Consider the following 22,101-nt stretch of genomic DNA (forward strand, 5'->3'; position numbering starts at 1 on the left):
TCATCACAAAACCTTTCTTGATTACGAGTAATGGGGAGAGGTTGATGGTATAAAACATTGTGAGAAACAGCTCCCTCTGAAGTGACGTAGTTTTCGAGAAAGAAGTAATTTTCCACGAACGGGCATGTGTCAACTTTATCACAGTGTGTGTGTACATACAAATCATGGAACAATATAAGATTCACTCGTTTCTACTTTTGAAAACAAACATTCTTACTATTTACCTCGAGAAATACATCAAATTCGTTTATTTGTTGTATACATTCCCCCTACTGCTGACATAACTATCGCATCTGATACAATACATGATTACGTCAACAAAGCAGAGACACAATCACTGGAAGCTGCCAACTTCATTCTTGGCGTTTTCAATTCATGCCGTTTGAGTCATTGTCTTCCCAACTATCATCAGTATGTAAACTGCTCGACCCGGCACGAAGCCCGTCTCGATCTCTGCTATGGGAACATCGAAAGTGCTTACCTAGCTAAAGGATTGGCGGGACTTGGAATTTCAGATCACAATATGATTCAGCTGATCCCTTTGTATCAACCCAGATTGCGCACCGTAACCGTTCAAAAGCTGAACGTCAAATCATGGACCGCAGAAGCTACTTCGGAACTTCGCCATTGTGTCGCCACCACCGACTGGAATGAACTCATAAACACTGCCACTGACTTGGACAATGCTGTGGAAGTGGTCTCCGCTTACATCTGTTTCTGCAAGGACTCTATCATTCAATCTAAGACTGTTAAACTGTTTGCTAACAATAAACCTTGGGTAACAAAAGAACTGAAATTACTGTTGAATGAAAAAAGGAGAGTTTTCCATACAGGTACTAAAGAGGATCGTAAGTTGGTACAAAAGAAACTCAAACGTAAAATACGGGAATGTAAAAAATTGTATAAGGTTAAGGTTGAAGATATGTTTAAAGCTAACGATACCAAGCGGGCTTGGCAGGGATTACAAACTATGACAGGTTATAAGCCAAAGCCCAAACGTGTTAATGGTGAAAATGAATCTGTGTAAGCTAATGATCTTAATGCGTTCTATTGTAGATTTGATCAAACTGACTTCAGCAGTGAACAGACACAGGTGGCTGATCTGGCTCGGTCTTTTCCGACAAACGATCTTTCAGTTGGGGAAGTACGGAAATTGTTTTGCAAATTAAATTCTCACAAAGCAAAGGGACCGGATGGCGTGAGTTGTAAAGTTTTGAAACTATATGCTAATCAGTTAGTTTTCCCTTTTCATAAGCTTTTCCATGCCTCTATCAGTACCGGGAAAGTCCCAGCCCTGTGGAAATGTTCAACCATTGTTCCTATTCCTAAGCGACTCCATGCCGGAGAGATGAACGATCTTCCACCAGTGGCTTTAACATCTGTGCCAACGAAATGTTTAGAAAGGGTTATCATGAATAGGCTCATGCCATCAGTTAACCAATCTTTAGACCAGATGCAATTTGCATATAGTCCCAAAAGAAGCGTAGAAGACGTAGTGCTTACTCTATTAAATGCTGCTTACGAACATTTAGAAAAAGGTGCTACTTATGTTAGAGCCCTCTTTGTTGATTTTTCAAGTGCGTTCAATACAATTCAGCCTCACCTCATGATTAAAAAGCTCCTTGATCTTAATGTAGATTCTAATATTGTTTTATGGATACAAAGTTTTCTTACAAACCGGACACAACAGGTTAAGCTAAACTCCACTGTCTCACCATTTCTTTGTACAAATACAGGTGCCCTGCAAGGTTGTGTCCTGTCCCCGGTTTTGTATACAATTTATACCAAAGACCGCAGAGCAATAGAGACTGATAACTTGATCATCAAATATGCCGATGATACCTCAATTGTTGGTCGTATGTCTTCCACGGAGGACTCATTGCAACGCTACAACAGCAAAATTAATCATTTTGTTAACTGGTGTACATAAAATTACCTTGAAATTAATGTGAATAAAACTAAGGAATTGGTAATTGACTTCAGAAAGAGGGGCACGTCCATACCAGCGCTTACCATAAATAGACGACCAATTGAAATAGTATCGGAGTATAAGTACCTTGGAACTGTTATAGACGATAAATTGAAGTTTGATAAAAATACAAGTTGTACAACTAGTAAACTACGTCAATGTTTGTATTTTCTCAGAAAGCTTAACTCCTTTGGCGTAGATAACACCATTTTAGAACTGTTTTACCGCACTATTTTACAAAGTGTTTTATCTTTTAGCCTTATTTGTGTTTATGGAAACATGCTATCTCGGGACAAACAATCTTTTTTAAGAGTAGTTAAGCAAGCTAGAAAAATAACCAGAGCCAAACTACAAAGCCCAGAGGCACTCTACCATGACCAAGTATGCGCGAACAAGTATGCACTAAAGTAAACATGATCCTGTCTGACCCATCCCATCCCATGTACCCTAAGTTTTTATCAAGTCGCCGGCGGGAGGATCGCCTTTTACAACGTAGAATTAGGACACAACGCTACAACAACTCCTTTTTCCTTACTGCAATCCGTTTTTACAATGGCCCTTAAGTCTGCTGTGTTTTATGCGTTGTCGGTTTTAATGACCTCTCTTGTGTACATTTTACCTTGTATATAAATATTGCTGTGCATAATTTTTAATCCATGATATAGATACATATTTTTATACCTGATATTCTTAATTAATATTTGTATCTATCTGTTTGTTGTTAAATAATTTTAAGCGTTTTTGTCTGCACTGAATCATGGCCAGTTTTAATTTCCCCAGTGTGGGATAATTAAGTTCTTATCTTATCTTATCTTATCTTGTAACTATAACCATTCTTGCAATAAACATTATTATACAATCAAGGCTTTTTGATAACACTTTGGACCAAATAATCTAAACTGTTTAAAACTGCTGTACTTGTTTTTGAATTATGAATTTATTGTTCAGAATGAAATTGCCCTTACAAAAAAGGGAAATCGTTTCGGATGTAAACACTGCCATCACGTTTAGTGTGAGTGCATGACATCTCAATATGTACGAACGAGAAAAGTTGAGCTACGGTAACATTATGATGGTTTTTGTTTTCATGCTCACCATCTGATTTTGGTGAGTTTAGTTTCATTGCTATTCGATGTGTAACCATAGAAAAAGTCTTGCAATAGACTTAGTACACCGTCAATTCTGATTGATAATTCTTTGGATCAAACAACCTGAACTGTTTTAACTGATGTTCTTGATTGTGTTTAAGTTTTGTGTACTAAACGATGAGTAAAGTTGTTGTTCAGAATGAAACTTTCCTGCAAAAAAAAACAACAACTGGGAAATCTATTGGAAGTTACTATTGTCAGTACGTTTATTGTGTGAGTGCAGCATCTGAATATGCACGAATTTAAAAATAATGTACTTTTCCTTTTAAAAGTAATAATACTCAATAATAATTTGACTCTAGTAAATTGTTAACGCATATCATTCAGGTAGACTACCTCCATGCTCATAGGAAACTGGCATAGATTATAACTGGACAGCTATAGGCACGGGCCACGACCTGGCACAGATAATCCCTGGACAAGGGGCAGAGACCACTAGCTCGCGCGCTATAGAAAGTTAATCTCATCGATCCATTGATGACAACATTGCGCAAGAACATGTTTTGACAAACCAATATACTTTGAGTATGACTAGACAGTTTGGACCAAATACTTAATCCGATAAGTATCTCTGTAAAAGGCTAATTTTAGTCTCATTTTTACGCAACTTCTTCCACTCCTTTTGTCTGCCTAAAAACTTTAATCCCTAGTCTTTCCGGCATCCTTTGTTTATCCTACCTTCCTAGTTATCTCACATTTCCGTTCCCCATTGTCTGCCTGAAATTTTTAATCTCCATATTTCCCGTTATTACATCTTTTTTCCCCTTTATTTAATTTCTTTTGTGAGCGCGAACAGACAGTATACGCTTCTCATGTTTCCCTACATTCCAGACTGTTTTAAGAGGAATGTCAATTCCTACCTTTCCGTCTACTATCAAGTTTTTAGCCTTGTTTTGGCAAACTTGCAAGTTTAGGAACTCAACTTGACATCAGATTGTTAAGGTGGTTTTAAAGCCATTGGACACTTTCCGTGCAGAAAAAAAAATAAAAGTTGACATATTTACAAATAATTTACAGGGTTTACAGAAGGTAATGGTGAAAGACTCCTCTTGAAATAGAAGTCCATGAAATGCTTTACTTTTTGAGAAAAAACTAGACATTAGGTGTTTGTGAACAAACACAAAGCTGTTCCATGATCTTTTGCTTGGATTATGTGCTAAAATGACCAAGGGGTCTATAACTGAAAAAAAGGTTTGAAAATGCTGAAAAGTGTCTTGAGTTATGGTGCCACTTCTGGTTGACTCGAAATTAGAGGTCGACATGGGGTCATGGTAACCTAAGGCTAATCTCCAATGCCTAAGGAGAAAAAGTTAGAAAATTGATATTGTTCCACTTTGGGTTGACCCGGAAGTAGAGGTCAAGTTGAGGTCACGGTGTTTCAAAATGTATCTCCAATCCCCACGGAGTCTATAACTACAAACAGTCTAAAAATCGGCCGTGTACTTCTTGAGATATGGTCCCACTTCCAGTTGACCCGGAAGTAGAGGACAACTTGAGGTCACGGTTTTTCAAAGTTGATTTTTAACGCCCAAGGGGTCTAAAACTGAAAAAAGTTTGAAAATGAGTTGTATAGTACTTGAGATATGGTCCCACTTCCGGTTAATCCGGAAGTAGAGGTCAACTTGAGGTCACGGGTTTTCAAAATTAATCTCCCATCCCCAAGGAGTCTATACCTACAAAAAGGGTAAGAATCGGCCGTGAACTTCTTGAGATATGGTGCTACAAAGATTTCCCAATTAAATATGTAAATGAGGGTCACGTGGTTAATTAATTAAGAATTTTAACATTTGTGACATTTAGAATTAAGCTTAAGTTCTAAGCTTCAATTTGATATATGATTTAACTCTTTTGACCTTATGGTTTAGGAGATTAGGAATAAACAAAAAACGTGTACAAATGCTATGGGGTTTTAGGCGGAAACAAAGAATAACTAGACATTAGGTGTTTGTGAACAAACACAAAGCTGTTCCGTGTTCTTTTGCTTGGATTATGTGCTAAAATGACCAAGGAGCCTATAACTGAAAAAAAAGTTTGAAAATGTTAAATAGTGTCTTGAGTTATGGTGCCACTTCCGGTTGACCCCAAAGTAGAGGTCGACATGGGGTCACGGTAACCTAAGGCTAATCTCCAATGCCCAAGGGGTCTAAAACTGAAAAAAAAGTTTTAAAATCGGTTGAATAGTACTTAAGATATGGTCCCACTTTCAGTTGACACGGAAGAAGAGGTCAAAATGAGGTCACGGTTTTTCCCAACAAATTTTAAGTCCTAAGGAGTCTATAACTGAAGAATTTGTTTTAATCGGTTGTGTAACTCTTGAGATATGGTCCCACTTCCGGTTGACCCGGAAGTAGAGGTCTACTTGATGTCACAGTTTTTCAAAATTAGTGTCCATGCCCCACGGAGTCTTCACTACAGTGTAAAAATTGGTCCTGCACTTCTTGAGATATGGTGTTGCAAGGATTTTCAGTCACTCGTCAATAGAGGGCGGTATATAAGATAAGTGGTCCCTAGTTGAATAATGTAAAAACTTGCATTTGACTCAGGATTGTTTGATTTGGTTGGTTTCTTGAGTTCATGCTAGTATCTTTAGAGTCCATTGCCATGTGACAAACTACTTAAGGATAATATCCTTGTATTTGGTTGGTGGTTTGATGTTTGATCTTGTTCGAGTGGATTTTACTGAACTCGTAACCACCAAACTCTGGACCTACGATCACCATTTTCGGCTTAATGTGCATGCGCGGAATAAAATGTGCGAGCTTGGAAGCACACAAACAAAAGAAATCCCTGCTAAGCAGTGTATTTTGCTTGACGTAAGCGCAGAATTCACTGCTTCTGCTAAGCACTGAATCTTTGCTTCCAGAGCAGAGCACGACATTGGGCCCATTTGCACAAGATTTTTTCATAAGGTTTATTGCGATTCAGAACCGCAATGCATTTTGGGAAGGAATATGGGGCGGTTACTATGCAGTTTCTACGACTCGCGCTCGCAACGCCCTCTCTTGAAATTTTGCAATTCGAATAAAACCTTAATAGGCAAGTTCCCATCATGATAGGCCTTGGTGACTAGTGTAATTTACAAACTCAACAAATCGCCCCCTCAAACCCAACTACGACGCTTGTCGCGATAAATTACGGATTCTCAAGACTTGTGCCGCAAAGTGTTGCAAGCGCACGTTATATTATATGTTGCGAATAGTAAGAAGCAACACAACCAGTGTTTCACCAGACAGGTAGTCGGGACAATTTTTGTAGTCAACGTTTGAGCACGATTATAACAGAGTAGAGAAAAATAGTAGTCGCGACTCAAATAATAATTTGTAGTCGTAACTCAAATAATAATTTGTAGTCGCGACTTTAACACTAAAGCACACTAGTCGCCCCGGCCTACTTTTGCACGTAAGTAAACCACGGGTATTATCCTGAGAATGCAAATTAAATTTTTAAGTCACTGTTGTTTTCAGTTTTGCAGGACTTGAGCACAATTAGTCAACTGTAGCTTTTTTTATTGTGAATTGTGACGCTCAAGAACACATTCCCTGCTGAGCTGTTAAATACGCTTAGCGTAAGCACAATTCCATGATTACGTAAGCGATGCGATTCTTTCCTTTAAAAGCCATTAGCCCTGGACCAGACTACACTAAAGATTTTTAAACACAAAAAGCAGCTAAACACAGCAAATACAAGTACAAGTTGTGAATCAAGGTATTCTGCTGATCTGCAATTTTTTTTAAAGCAAAATGTTTTGCCTATTGATTATATAAGCAGCTCTGTAACATTAAGCCACTATTCTGCTCAATTTATGCTTTTTTATAAAGCAAAATGTTTTGCCTATTCATTATAAGCAGCTTTATACAAATGACCCACTCAACCACAAGAGAAACGTCAGCATAATAAAATCGCTGCTTTTGTATTCCTGCCAAAGAGTTTTTGTATGTCATGGTATAATTTCTGAAAAGAAAGCGAAATACTTGAATTAGTTTAGGCAAATGGTCCCCGGCGCAAACAAGGTGACTTCACCCGTAAATGATTCAAAATCCCTGGCGTTCTATTTTCGTCGTTCACGCTCGTCGCCTGAAACGAAGCCGGTCAACTCGGTCCCAAACCAACTCGGTCCCAGTCATACGTTGACAGTTTTTTCACTAATTTCTCAAAAACTACAACACCACAGCAAGTAATATGTTAAGGGAAGCTTTTAACTATCATTATCTTCAAACTGTTTTAGTTTAGTGTAAATATGTGGACACGGTGGTGTGTCGTCGTCGTCAAAAACCCCTATTCAATTGCGCACGTTCGTTAAACGAAAACCCTATGCCTTCGTGTACGTCCAGAACTCGGTTAGGAAATGAATAAAAGGAGAATTTGCTGTGGTCCAGAACGTAAGTAGAAAAACAACAAAAGGACCCTTGAGTAGACTTCTCTCAAGAAGTCAAAACTCATGATAGGTACATACTGAATTGCATTTACCATACAGAATGTTTAACAATAACATGGAAGCGACTGCATCCAGTTGTATTCAAATGCGTATACTCATCTCAAGAAGTCACAACTCATGATAGGTACATACTGTATGGCATTTACCAAAGAGAATATTTAAGAATAACATTGAAGCGACTGCATCCAGTTATATTCAAATGAAGATTACGTGGTTAATTAATTAAGATTTTAATTTTGTTTTGCATTTAGAGTAAAGCTTATGTTCTAAGCTACAATTTGGTATAATAAACTCACTCTTTCGTATTATGGTTTGGGAGATTAGGCTTAAAGAAAAAACGTGTACAAATGCAATGGGGTTTTGGCGAGAAACAAAGAATAATAATAAAAATAATAAAAATCTCGACGAAAACAATACCTGTTCCGACGGTAGGTCGGAACAGCTAATAATAAAAACTAGAGATAGTGATTGTCAACAATCACAAAGCTGTTCCGGAATGTTTTGTAACTAAAGGTTTTCTATGCTACAATAAAATATACGCATTATGTACTTGATATATGGTCCCACTTCCGGATGACCCGGAAATAGAGGTCAACTTGAGGTCATGTTTTTTTCAAAATTAATCTAATCTAGTCTTTAACTACAAACAGTCTGTTAAACGGCCGTGTACTTCTTGAGATATGGTGCTACAAAGTTTTCCCAATTAAATATGCAAATATGGGTCACGTGGTTAATTAATTACGAATTTTAAAAATTTTTTGGTCGGTGGTTTGATGTTTAGTACAAGTTGATTTCACAGAACTCTTAACCACCAAACTCTGCGCTTATGATCACCATTTTTCGCTTACTGTGTTTTTAAACATCATCGTGTCATGCATGCACACAGGTTATGTTGGGCTAACAATTGAGAAAAAGAAAAGGCATCACTATCGATATAAAGACAAGAATCTAACTTAAATCTTACAAAAAGAAACATTATTTTTAGTTTCGGGGGATAAAAAAATATTGATCTCGGACGGATATTCGAACTCGCAATTCTCAGAGGTGTAGTCGCGACTGATGACCACTAGGCTAGAAGGGCACGATGTAAAAATGGTGTTTTTACATGTGTGCATCAACAGAGGGGATTATGATCCGGCGAAATAATTCTCGTTTCATGATTTTGCGACCATTGTCACTAAATATGAACTGCTAACGCCTATAACTATTAAGTAGGGTTGAAATGTAGTATTAGATGCCTTTAGGGGTTTTTGACGACGACGTCGATGTCGTCAAAAAACCCTATCTAATTACGCACGTTCGTTTTAACGAAAACCCATGCACAGAGTAATTGGTCCAGAACGCGGTTAGAAAATTAAGGACAAATTTAACGCACGTTCTAACGAAAATCCCAAACCCCCGTACTTTGTGCGTGTACAGAGTAATGTGTCCAGAACGCGGGTAGAAAACAAAATAGTATAGACTCCTCTCAAGAAGTCAACAACTCATAGAGGTACATACTGTGTTGTATAACCAAAGAGAATATTTCACAATAACATGAAAGTGACTGCATCAAGTTTACAAATTAAAAATTCAAATGAACACCACGTGGTTTATTATTAATAAAGAATTTTAACACTTTTTTGTTAGAGTAAAGCTTACATGTATGTTCTAAAGCTTCAATTTGATTATGATTTAACTCTTTTATCCTTATACTTTAGGAGACGGGGCCTAAACAAAAACACTGTACAAACGCTATGGGGTTTTAGGCGGAAACAAAGACTAATAATAATAATAATAATAATAAAAATAATAAAAATCTCGACAAAAACAATACCTGTTCCGATGGTAGGTCGGAACAGCTAACAATAAAAATCTCGACGAAAACAAAACCTGTTCCAACAGTAGGTCGGAACAGCTAATTAAAACAATATCAATTCTCAATAGCGAGAATTGCGGATTTTTTTTAAACACATGTCATGTCACGGCGAATTGTGCGGAAACCAAGGGTGGGTTTTCCCATTATTTTCTCCTGACTCCAATGACCGATTGAGCTTAAATTTTCACAGGTTTGTTATTTTATATATAAGTTGTGATACACGAAGTGTGGGACTTGGACAATCCTGTTTATACCGAAAAATGAAAATGATAACGATAACAATAACGATAACGTTATCGTTATCATTTACATTATCATTTTCATTTTTCTGTCAGCCTGGTGAAGAAAATCAGACACTATTTGTTTCTACAAATAAAGAAATCCTGCTCATTTGTCTACTTCTCTAGTTGGAATCTATAACCCCAGGGGTTACCAAACAGTAGAAATGGCATCATTTCAATATACCTTTGAATTTCAGACTTTTTCGTTATCGTTATCGTTTTTGTTATCCTTATCCTTATTCTTATCCTTATCCTTATCTTTATCCTTATCCTTATCCTTATCATTTTCATTTTTCTGTCAGCCTGGTGATGAAAATCAGACATTATTTGTTTCTACAAATAAAGAAATCCTGCTCATTTGTCTCCTTCTCTAGTGCTTTGGATACTGTTTCCAAAAGCTCTTTGGAATCTATAACCCCAGCGGTTACCAAACAGTAGAAAAGGCATCATTTCAATATACCTTTGAATTTCAGATTATCATTATCATTATTATTTATCAATTATCATTATCATTATCATTATTGTTATCGTTAACACTATCGGCGACACTTTATGCGTAAAAATGCTATAATCTTGAATTTTCACGTACATCAAAAAACATGCTATAAAAATAATGTGTCGCCCTATTGCAGCACAAGTTGTATAACAAATAATTGGGCGACACCAAAAAAAGTTATTTTCTAAATAAATGATTTATTCCTTTACATTAGTCAGAAAATCAATTTGGTCAACAAATAAATCATTAATTTCATAACAACACGTCTATATAATGGTTTTTCAGATACGCCACTGTCTCTCTATGAGAGCATTTTCTTCTTCTTCTTCTTCTTCTTCTTCTTCTTCTTCTTCTTCTTCTTCTTCTTCTTCTTCTTCTTCTTCTTCTTCTTCTTCTTCTTCTTCTTCTTCTTCTTCTTCTTCTTCTTCTTCTTCTTCTTCTTCTTCTTCTTCTTCTTCTTCTTCTTCTTCTTCTTCTTCTTCTTCTTCTTCTTCTTCTTCTTCTTCTTCTTCTTCTTCTTCTTCTTCTTCTTCTTCTTCTTCTTCTTCTTCTTCTTCTTCTTCTTCTTCTTCTTCTTCTTCTTCTTCTTCTTCTTCTTCTTCTTCTTCTTCTTCTTCTTCTTCTTCTTCTTCTTCTTCTTCTTCTTCTTCTTCTTCTTCTTCTTCTTCTTCTTCTTCTTCTTCTTCTTCTTCTTCTTCTTCTTCTTCTTATTCTTCTTCTTATTCTTCTTCTTATTCTTATTCTTATTCTTATTCTTATTCTTATTCTTATTCTTATTCTTATTCTTATTCTTATTCTTATTCTTATTCTTATTCTTATTCTTATTCTTATTCTTATTCTTATTCTTATTCTTATTCTTATTCTTATTCTTATTCTTATTCTTATTCTTATTCTTATTCTTATTCTTATTCTTATTCTTATTCTTATTCTTATTCTTATTCTTATTCTTATTCTTATTCTTATTCTTATTCTTATTCTTATTCTTATTCTTATTCTTATTCTTATTCTTATTCTTATTCTTATTCTTATTCTTATTCTTATTCTTATTCTTATTCTTATTCTTATTCTTATTCTTATTCTTATTCTTATTCTTATTCTTATTCTTATTCTTATTCTTATTCTTATTCTTATTCTTATTCTTATTCTTATTCTTATTCTTATTCTTATTCTTATTATTATTATTATTATTATTATTATTATTATTATTATTATTATTATTATTATTATTATTATTATTATTATTATTATTATTATTATTATTATTATTATTATTATTATTATTATAATACAGTCAAGTTTTTGTTGTCACGTTAAACATTTTCATTATTGTATTCTATGAGCCGTATTTTTTCTTATTTGACATGTCATTTTTTAGACCACCTTAGTCTAAGTGATGATGATAAAAATGAAGATGCAACTGATAATGGAGCAGGATGAGATGTTGTTCAACGTCCGGGTCGTCAGCCTTTGGACACACCTCTGTCATCACATGAGTATTAAGATTCCACCGATGAGGATTTTCAAACTGGAAGCCTCAAGCATACAAGGTATATGTCTGTGCCTGATGGTAGTTTTAATTGTAATTGACCTTTATAAGAAACTCAACATCAAGATACAGATAGATTTGTGCATATGTATAGTGATCTTCAATGCAACTCTTACAGGGCATGTACAAAAAGTAATCTTGTTAAAGATGTTTCTATGTACCCATGTCAAGCTATTGTATCATTGTATTTTTAATAGCCACCAGATGAAGTGTTTCACCTCTTTGTCATATTGTTCAAGAATTAAGTGTGATTGTTTGAAACAAATTTTGGGTAACTGATTCGTAGAAAATAAAGCACCTTTTGCTTCTTTTAATTATTTTGTATTACTTTATTCGGCATTAAAATCAATTATTAAATTTACACAGATTAAAATAGGAAATCCTAAAAAGCTGATAAAAAAACAGCTGATAACAAACTTTCCATCAGGGTCCTTAACACTTGGAAGTGGTATTTTGTCAAAATAAAGCTTTTGGGCAATTCCAAGGTAGTGGAAGGATGTTTTGACTCACTAAACAACATTTAAATCATGGATATCATTAAAAGTTTGATTAGTTTCATCCAGCAAATGTCACAATTTCTTTTATTAATGACTGCCTTCAAAACGGTCTCCTCTTTTTGGCTGAAATACTTAAAGTTTATAAAATATGAATATTAATAAGGTCGGTAACGGAAGGACACCACCACGGACATGGTTTTTCCATCTATCATGTGTTTTGCATAATTTCTGTGAATTCTGAAAGATAATTTTGTTTTAAAGGATAGAAATGCTATACTTAGGGGTTTGGTTATACTATACCAGTCTTCATTTGAAACTGTTTGGTATCATATTATAAATACAATGCCTTAAGTGGACTAACATTTGGTAATGGAAGGACGGTAACGGAAGGACAACAAGTTTACTCAATTATACCATGCACAAAAAGTGATTTTAACATTACATTTTGCTGAAAATGTGCAGCGTTAGTGACATCTAGTGAGCGTTAGTGACATAGTATTTCTTGCTAATTAATGATTAAACATTTAATTTTTGCTTGATAATGGTTGGCCCCATAAAGGCGTAACCTTTATGTTTTCTTCCTTCATGAAGTAATAAGACAAATAAAACAAACTACAAACCACTTCTCAAGTTCTCCAGCTTATGTACATGGGTTAGCTTAATCTGCAGTCAGTTTGTTAATGAAGAGCAGCCAGTTTGTCAGTGGGCAACTTGGTGTCTTGAAAAAGTACAAACTTGAAGATGGCTTCTGTTCATGTATCATTGGTGTGCACACACAAGGGGCTTATCATTATTCTGAGTTGTTTTTTTACACCACTTTTCAAGATGTTCATATTGTATCTAACATGTCTAAAGATCTTTTGCTTTTCCTGTTAAAGGGTCTATAATGTACTTTTTCCTAACTCAAAACACACTGCCACAGATTTACATTAAACTTACACAGTTTGAAGATTGTGATAATAGAAAGCTTCCCTTGAAATTTTACTTACTGAGGTGCTGTAGTTTTTGAGAAATTAGTAAAACAAATAATTTTCGTCTCAGTTTTAGCATGTAAAAATGTATTTTTATGCTATGATTATGGTATAATACCATTACTGGTTAATGGGATTTTACATGCTAAAATAATTTTTGTCTTACTGAGACGAAACTTATTTTGTGACTTGTTTTACTCATTTCTCAAAAACTACAGAACCTCAGTTTGTAATATTCGAAGGGAAGCTTTCCACTATCATTATCTTCTAATGTTAATCTGTGGACATTTTGAAAAAGTACCCGAATCCTTTAATGACTAGGCTGATTAGCATAACAAAAGATGATGTCACAGGTTAAACGCTGCACCAAGCCGCAGTATCACAACAAAGACATTGCTAACCAGGTTGTTTTATTTGTCAAATGCAACAAATTGCATAAAACATTTGATCAAAATTGAACTTGACCTTATGTTACCGTCCTTCCGTTACTAATACTGTAGCACAAGGACATATTTTAATCAATCATTATTAATAAACAACAAGTTTTGGGGCATCGGTCACATTCCATGTTAAAGGCCTACTAAAACTTGCTTTAAAAACTAAGATTCACTGCATTTATCCTATAACTAGTTAAAAAAAATTAAAACATGACGTTTCTTTGGTAACGGAAGGACCTCTTACTACACCAAAATATGTAAAGTCACTGAAGTGAAACCAACTTTTTTTTTTCCAATTATTTTTTTAAGCTCTTTACTTTCATATGACCTGGATAAAATTAAAATAAATAATATACTTTCTGCATATTCTTTAATAGTTTTAGGCAAGTATTTATCAGATGTTTTTTTTTCATAACTGGATTATTGATTTATTGATATTTATGGATACCAAAGTGTATCAAAATCACTATTCTGAGTAAAGATCTTGAAAATATAGACCTTGAGCTTTAATTTGACACCTTATTTGTTTTGTACCATGAATTTTCAGGAACACACGGGTTTCGTTGGGCTATTTAGGCTACAACAAACACTAAAACATGATTCTAAAAGTCTTCCAGGAATGGAGAAGAATAGTTGTTAAAAGAAACCATCAAATTTTGCCGTTTTAACGCTTTTTCAAAAATGACGGTCATGTGGGTTATCCGAACCACTTTTTTGGTTTGGATAACCCACGTGACCTCGGAGATAGTTTTACTTCCAGCCGTATAAATATAAATTTAAAATAATTTACTAAACCAAATTTTCTAATTTTTGGTTACAATTATTCATGAATATTTAAAATATAAAAACTGTAAATAATTATGAAAAAAGAGACGTAAGATTCTCATTCAGAGAGTCCGTGTAACGAAAGCGTATTTTACAGCGCCTTGGCATGGGAGCAATTGGAACATTAGCCTTGGGGCATATCACGTACCGCACATGCCGTGTCTCGTGGGGGGCTGGAGGTGTAATCCCGGGCGCTATGAACTCCCAGCTTGCGGGTCTCGCCGTGAGTTTGGGAGGGGTTGGGAGCCAGACATCAAAGTACATGTTTGTCATCGCGGGTTTGTCAGTCGGTACCCCTTGTGTCGATTCCGTTATTTCTTATGATCACAACGTTCCAATGTAATGCTCTGTTTTGTTTCATGGCTTCTAATTTCTTTTTGTTAGGAGTTTTCAGGTAATTAAAAAAGATTGATGATGTCAAAACGTAGGAATACCGCATTTTGTTACATTGACAGTGTTCTTGTGTGAGTAGCTTAAAAAATGTTTTATGAAGAAGAACAAAAGGATAACAAAAAACGGAGCCCCCGATCGTAAAAAGAACAGGTGAATAAGAATTTTGTATGAAAGGTTGAAACAAAAATAATGATAAAACAAAATTCCCTCAAAGCATAATTTTGTAAAAAAAAACATTCCGTGAATGAAGTGTTATTTTTGAGATTGTTGAGGTGTTATTATTTGGTTACGTTCCAAGCTACGCAGATACGCTTATTGTTCCTTCAAGTTACGCTATAATATCAACACGTACGTTTTTAACCCCGAGTCAAGCTACATTTACGTTCCATACGCACAGCTACGTTTCCGTTCCAAGATACCCAGTTACGCTTTCCCTTCCAAGTTATGCTTCCGTTCCAAGCTACGCTTACACACTAAGTTTTATTTACGTTCCTTCAGATTACACTATAATATCAAAAGGTTCGTTTTCAAGCCCGAGTCAAGCTACGCTTACGTTCCATACGCAGCTTCGTTTACGCTCCAAGATACCCAGCTACGCTTACCTTCTAAGATATGCTTAGGTTCCAAGCTACGCTTACATTCCAATTTTTGCTCAAGATCCTTCAAGTTACGCTATAATATCAACACGTACGTTTTCAACCCCGAGTCAAGCTACATTTACGTTCCACACGCACAGCTACGTTTCTGTTCCAAGATACCCAGTTACGCTTTCCCTTCCAAGTTATGCTTACGTTCCAAGCTACGCTTACATTCCAAGTTTTATTTACGTTCCTTCAGATTACGCTATAATATCAAAAGGTTCGTTTTCAAGCCCGAGTCAAGCTACGCTTACGTTCCATACGCAGCTACGTTTACGCTCCAAGATACCCAGCTACGCTTACCTTCTAAGATATGCTTAGGTTCCAAGCTACGCTTACATTCCAGTTTTTGCTCAAGATCCTTCAAGTTACGCTATAATTACAAAAGGTACGCTTACAATCCTGAGTCAAGTTACGCTTACGTTCCATACGCAGCTACGTTTACGTTCTAGGCTACACAGCTACTCAGCTACGCTTACATTCCAAGTTTTGCTTACGTTCCTTCAAGTTACGCTATAATAACAAAAGGTACGCTTTCAATCCTGAGTCAAGTTAAGCTTACGTTCCATATGCAGCTACGTTTACACTCCAAAATACCCAGCTACACTTACGTTCCAAGATATGCTAACGTTCCAAAAAATATGGTTACGTTCCAAGCTACGCAGCTACTCAGCTACGCTTATACAATCCAAGATACGTTTAGGTTCAAGTTATGCTATAAACGAAAGGTACGCTTTCAATCCTGAGTCAAGCTAGGCTTATGTTTCAAGATTTGCAGCTACGCTTACGTTTCAAAATACGTTCCCACAAGGGCGCTTTTGAACCCCTCAAGATTCCCTCCCCCCCCCCCCCTCCCTCGAAGCACGAAGGTCTACCTCCATCGTCGAAGGATTTGCCTGCTCCGTATATTTATGCTGGTTGTTTATAATACATGGATAGACTGGATCCTTATGCTGCGACATAGTAAAACGTTGCTATAAACAAAGCACCAGTCTACTTGCAACATTGTGCGACAATGTCACGAAAATTTGACAGTTGCAACGACTGGAAACACGTATACGCTGGCCTTTTACCGCTATGGTTTTTTAAAATAATTATTCGCTAATTACGTGACATTTTGATGATTTTTTTTTAAAGCAACCATCTTTAAAAACATTATTGATGATTCTACACCCCTAAATTGCGTAAACGGTGAGCCGGTGTGTCCCTTTAAGTTTTTTGATGTCATGTCCACTTTGGTTTGGAATTGCCCTTTTATCACTTAGATATGTGTTTGATGAGTGGAATGTGACCAAAACAGTTAACTAAGGTTAAAATAAAAGAAATCACTATGTTCTTACCAGCTATACTCTGATCAAGTGTGCCTTTGTTATTGTTATTGTCTGGATCGCCTTTAGATAGTGATTATTTACACTTTTTGGTTATCTGCAGGCTTGTTCTTTATGTAGTCATATTGTTATTGCCTATTCTTTGTTTGTACTATATGTCTAGAAATAAATAAATAAAAAAATAAAAATATTTAACAGAGCTTGAATCTGTTTAGACCTGGTATCTTGTTGTAGTCCTATACATTCGCATTGGTGCAAAATTCAGTAATTTTGCTGTTCGGGAAGGCAGTGCAAACCACCATACATGCACCGGAGAAGATTATAGAGACTGACTAAGAAGGTCCTCTTATCAAGACTGATGATGTTATGGAATGTAGACGACTTGATACTGGAGTCTTGGATAAAGTGAAGAAGACCTGTTTTATACATGAGGATGATTGTACCAGGACATACCCGGACTTAGTTAGAGAACTTCACAAGCTGGGCGTCATATTACCCTCAATATGGAGCCATACAATGCACCATTCTGGGTGAACTGAAGGATAGATTAAGTCTCTGGAATAAGCAAAGATCTCGCGAAAGACCCTTACGATTTGAGGGTTATGGACAAATCAAGGATTAAGGATACATCAACAATAAAGAAAATAAGAACCTGCTTTCGCATGCTGTGATATGGTAAAACAATGTAAATAATCGATATGGCAGTACTGTCCGAAAAAGGCCTTCGTGAAAGTCTCAAAGAACCGTCCAAACAAATTGTTGGTGCTTTATAAAAGCAATGACATTTTTATTATAAGCTGTATCGTAGTGCCGATTTGTAGTTTGTTTAATTTATTTGTTAGTGAATTTGTTGGTCTCTTGCAGAAAGGAAGTCATCGAGATACGCACGATTCGTTTTAGTGCTCTTTTGCATAGTTCCTAAAGAGCATTTACAATGAAACTATCAGTGATGATAGGTATAAGTGCAATAATGATCCTTAAAAAATGATGCCATGATGACGTCATCTTAAAGGTTTCTGTTTTAATAAGGTGTTCGGCTAACAGCTGAACAACTATTGTTATTGTTATGTTTTTTTAGGTGTTCGGCTAACAGCCGAACAACTATTGTTATTGTATGTTGTTGTTGTTACCCCGGGTCAAAGTTCGCCTTTGATGGGGGTTTTTTCATTAAAAAAAAAACACTTTTGAGCTTTTAAACAAAAGTAAAGCTTGAACAAACTTAAAACTTATTATATACATAGACAATAGTGAGTAGATGAAACCGCCACCTTTTTGGATTGATGACGCCATTGATGAGGTCACGCCAAGGTTTTAAATGTTAAAAAATTACCATTTGCTTGTTGTATCTCAACGAATATAAAAGCTATGATGTTGGGCAACATTTGAAAAAATAACGCCAAAATCGTAAGACCATAACTTATGGGTTGTTACCATGGGTCAACGTTCGTCTTTGTATTTTTTTCATAAAAAAAAACAACTTTTAAGCTTTTAAACAAAAGTAAAGCTTGAACAAACTTAAAACTTACTATGTACATAGGCAATAGTGAGCAGATGAAACCGCCACTTTTTGGAATGATGACGTCATTACGAGGTTTTTAAAGTTGAAAAATTACCATTTGCTTGTTACTGTATCTCATGGAATACAAAAGCTATTATGTTCATACCTGGGCATCGGATAGATAAAGACTCGGGCAACATTTAATAGTTAATGCCAAAATCGTACGACCTTAACTTCCGGGTCGTTACCCTGGGTCAAAGTTCACCTTCATATTTTTCATAAAAAACAACTTTTGAGCTTATCTACGGCATAACTCAAGATTGAGATCGATTTGAACCTTGAAACTAAACAGATAGTTGAACCTTAGTATCAAGACACAACAGGCCTAATTACAACATAAGGACGTCATCTGGTATTAAATAAAAATAAAACAATGTTTAAAATTTGTAAAAATCATAATGGCGCGAATGTTTTGGGGGAAATTCCCAGCAGCGCTCTCTTTTGTCCAGCAAAAGAGGGCGGTGTTGATTATCAAATCTATGTACAGCATCCCGTACAGGGTGAGCGAAATTTTTAAAGGGCTTCCATAAGTTGCAAAGTAAACCCTGATGCCAATCTCACACAAACATATTGCATTTGTGAAGAAACAAGGAGTTGTTAAAAAGTGTGATACAAGTTTAACTATAAAATAACAACACATTGTATAAAAAGTCATATTTATGGTTCAATGTTTTTGAACTACGTCATCACGTTACGTCCAACCGAATACCGTGTTTTTGTAATAAACAAAAATTCTATGTCTAGGTCTGTTTTAAAATCTCTCTCAAATCAGTCACATCAGACCGCAGGATTCTTTTTATGGGATTTGGTAGGGATAAACCAGGTGTTCATGTTATTTCTTGTGTGTGACCTCAAATGACCTCTACTTCGGGTCACTTACGGTCGAAACCGGAAGTGCCTTGTAATTCGAAATTGACAGGGTAACGAAGTTGCTTTTAGCGATGTAAGTGTTCTGGCAAGGGTGGGCAGTTAAACAAAAATATTGGTGACGTCACGCTTCGATTTTTTTATTTTTATGTGTGTGGTGAAGATTTGTGAAATCACTTCAAAATTTACAAACATGTTGATCGTCAGGCAGCCATCATATTTGTGAAAGTTCAGATCAATGACTTCATTGGGGGTCACATGACGTGGTATTGAAGGTATTAAATAAGTATTGGTGCAATCATGTTGAAATTTGGTAGGTTGTTAGATATTGACAAGTTCATGTGAATTATAAAATGACGCCATGATGTCGCCATAAAAATATTGATGATTTATTTATATTTTTGTTCACCTTTAAAGGTACTGGACAGTGTTGGATAATAACTCAACTGGTCTATCAGTACCGGGTATGCTTAGTGATCTAGTGGTTATGACTGGTCTATCAGTACTGGGTATGCTTAGTGATCTAGTGGTTAGGACTGGTCTATCAGTACTGGGTATGCTTAGTGATCTAGTGGTTATGACTGGTCTATCAGCACTGGGTATGCTTAGTGATCTAGTGGTTAGGACTGGTCTATCAGTACTGGGTATGCTTGGTGATCTAGTGGTTAGGACTGGTCTATCAGTACTGCTTAGTGATCTAGTGGTTAGGACTAGTCTTTCAGCACTGGGCATGCTTAGTGATCTAGTGGTTAGGACTGGTCTATCAGTACTGGGTATGCTCAGTGATCTAGTGGTTAGGACTGGTCTATCAGAACTGGGTATGCTCAGTGATCTAGTGGTTAGGACTGGTCTATCAGTACTGGGTATGCTTAGTGATCTAGTGGTTAGGACTGGTCTATCAGTACTGCCTAGTGATCTAGTGGTTATGACTGGTCTATCAGTACTGGGTATGCTTAGTGATCTAGTGGTTAGGACTGGTCTATCAGTACTGGGTATGCTTAGTGATCTAGTGGTTAGGACTGGTCTATCAGTACTGGGTACATGTATGCTTAGTGATCTAGTGGTTATGACTGGTCTATCAGCACTGGGTATGCTTTATGATCTAGTGGTTAGGACTGGTCTATCAGTACTGCTTAGTGATCTAGTGGTTATGACTGGTCTATCAGCACTGGGTATGCTTAGTGATCTAGTGGTTAGGACTGGTCTATCAGTACTGCTTAGTGATCTAGTGGTTAGGACTGGTCTACCAGCACTGCTTAGTGATCTAGTGGTTATTGGACTGGTCTATCACTACTTGGTATGCTTAGTGATCTAGTGGGTAGGACTGGTCTTTCCGTACTGGGTATGCTTTATGATCTAGTGGATAGGACTGGTCTATCAGCACTGGGTCTGCTTAGTGATCTAGAGGTTAGGACTGGTCTATCAGCACTTGGTATGCTTGGTGATCTAGGTAAAAACAAAAGTTTCTGTATCCATAAAAGGAAAACAACTGGATCAGGTCAATAATTTGCTACGGGAGTCATCTCAGTTTCGTGGTAGCAATAAAATGACATCAAAAATCGGTTGGACTGGCTATGGGAGTGATACAAAAACTGAATACGGTTTGGAATTCTCATCAAATAGCAACATTAACCAAACTGGAAATAGACAGGGTACTCATCATATCAATAGCCACTTATGGATCAAAGACTTGAACGGTGAAAACAAGTGATGGAAACAGACTGCTAGTCTTCGAGATGACATGTATAGGAAATCATTTGGGTTACCACAAGAGAAAGGTTGAATGACACTTCAGTCAGAGATACATTGGTCTACCATTTTGATCATTCCTCATGGGGTAAGTTTTTGTAGAAGTCAACAAGATCTTGTTGGGCAACTACTGGGCAGGACCCTGTGCAAAGACTTAGTACATGTAGATCTCTGTACTTCCCTGCCGACAATTTAGGTCTATTGGAGTACAAGGATTTGGGAAGTTCTGGTTTAGGACAGGTAGTATTCTTATTAGCAGAACGAAGTTTGCGCAAATTTCCCAGTGTTAGAGTTTTAAACTCCTTTTTTGTATGTGAAGTCTTGAAGCTAATCACATTGGCCAGATCTTAGTGAATTTTTAGTTGTTTTACTTTTTTCCAGTCTGAATCGGGAAAACCAAACAGGCCTCCAAATAACAATTGCAAGTACTGTGGCAAATCACACAGCAAGGGCAAGTGTCCAGCCTATGGAGTAACCTGCTCCAAATGCCAAAAGCGTAACCACTATGCGCAACCACTATGCGCAAGTTTGGCAGTCGTCAGGTAAAGATAGTACCAAACGTCAACCACAGAAATCTACACAAAAGCTCCATCAAATGGAAGGAGACAAAAGTGGTAGCGACGAAAGCATTTATACAGTACATTCCAAGCCCAAACAACAATACTTCGTAGAGCTATTAGTGGAGACGCTAACAAGGGATCAAACCGAGACTATCAGCTTTCAGTTAGACTCTGGTACAACTTGCAGCACCATGAAGCTTGCAGATTACAAGCAGCTGAGTGACAAGCCTCCATCTCCATCAATGAGTAAGCTGAAAATGTACAATGGCACAATTATACATCCGGTAGGAGCCACCACCTTGAGATGTCAAATCAAAGGGGTCACAAAGAAAACCCACTTTGATATTGTGGAAGATGCCCCCTCATCTCTACTGTCAGAGCAGCAGAAGCTCTGGGATTAATGCAGTTCGCAAAGGAGTGTTTGGTACGTGCAGTGACAGAGTCACAGACTCTTACCAAGGCAGAAGTTCTCGGAGAGTACAAAATGTATTCACTGGCCTTGGTTGGCTACCAGGACACTACTACATACATGTAGACATTGATCA

The 22,101-nt window shown here is 36.5% G+C and overlaps 1 protein-coding gene across 1 annotated transcript in view; it reads left to right on the top strand.

Annotated features, from left to right (window-relative positions):
• LOC139944552 (uncharacterized) overlaps positions 1-16,978 on the top strand; it is a 173,322-nt gene extending 156,344 nt beyond the window's left edge. Inside the window, exon 12 of the mRNA XM_071941599.1 lies at positions 11,563-16,978. Within this exon, the coding sequence (XP_071797700.1) occupies positions 11,563-11,624 (62 nt within the window). The 3' untranslated portion in view covers positions 11,625-16,978. The remainder of the gene's footprint in view (positions 1-11,562) is intronic.
• Positions 16,979-22,101: the final 5,123 nt, after the last annotated feature.

Source organism: Asterias amurensis, chromosome 11 (assembly GCF_032118995.1).
Source record: "Asterias amurensis chromosome 11, ASM3211899v1".
Taxonomy (NCBI): Eukaryota; Metazoa; Echinodermata; class Asteroidea; order Forcipulatida; family Asteriidae; genus Asterias; species Asterias amurensis.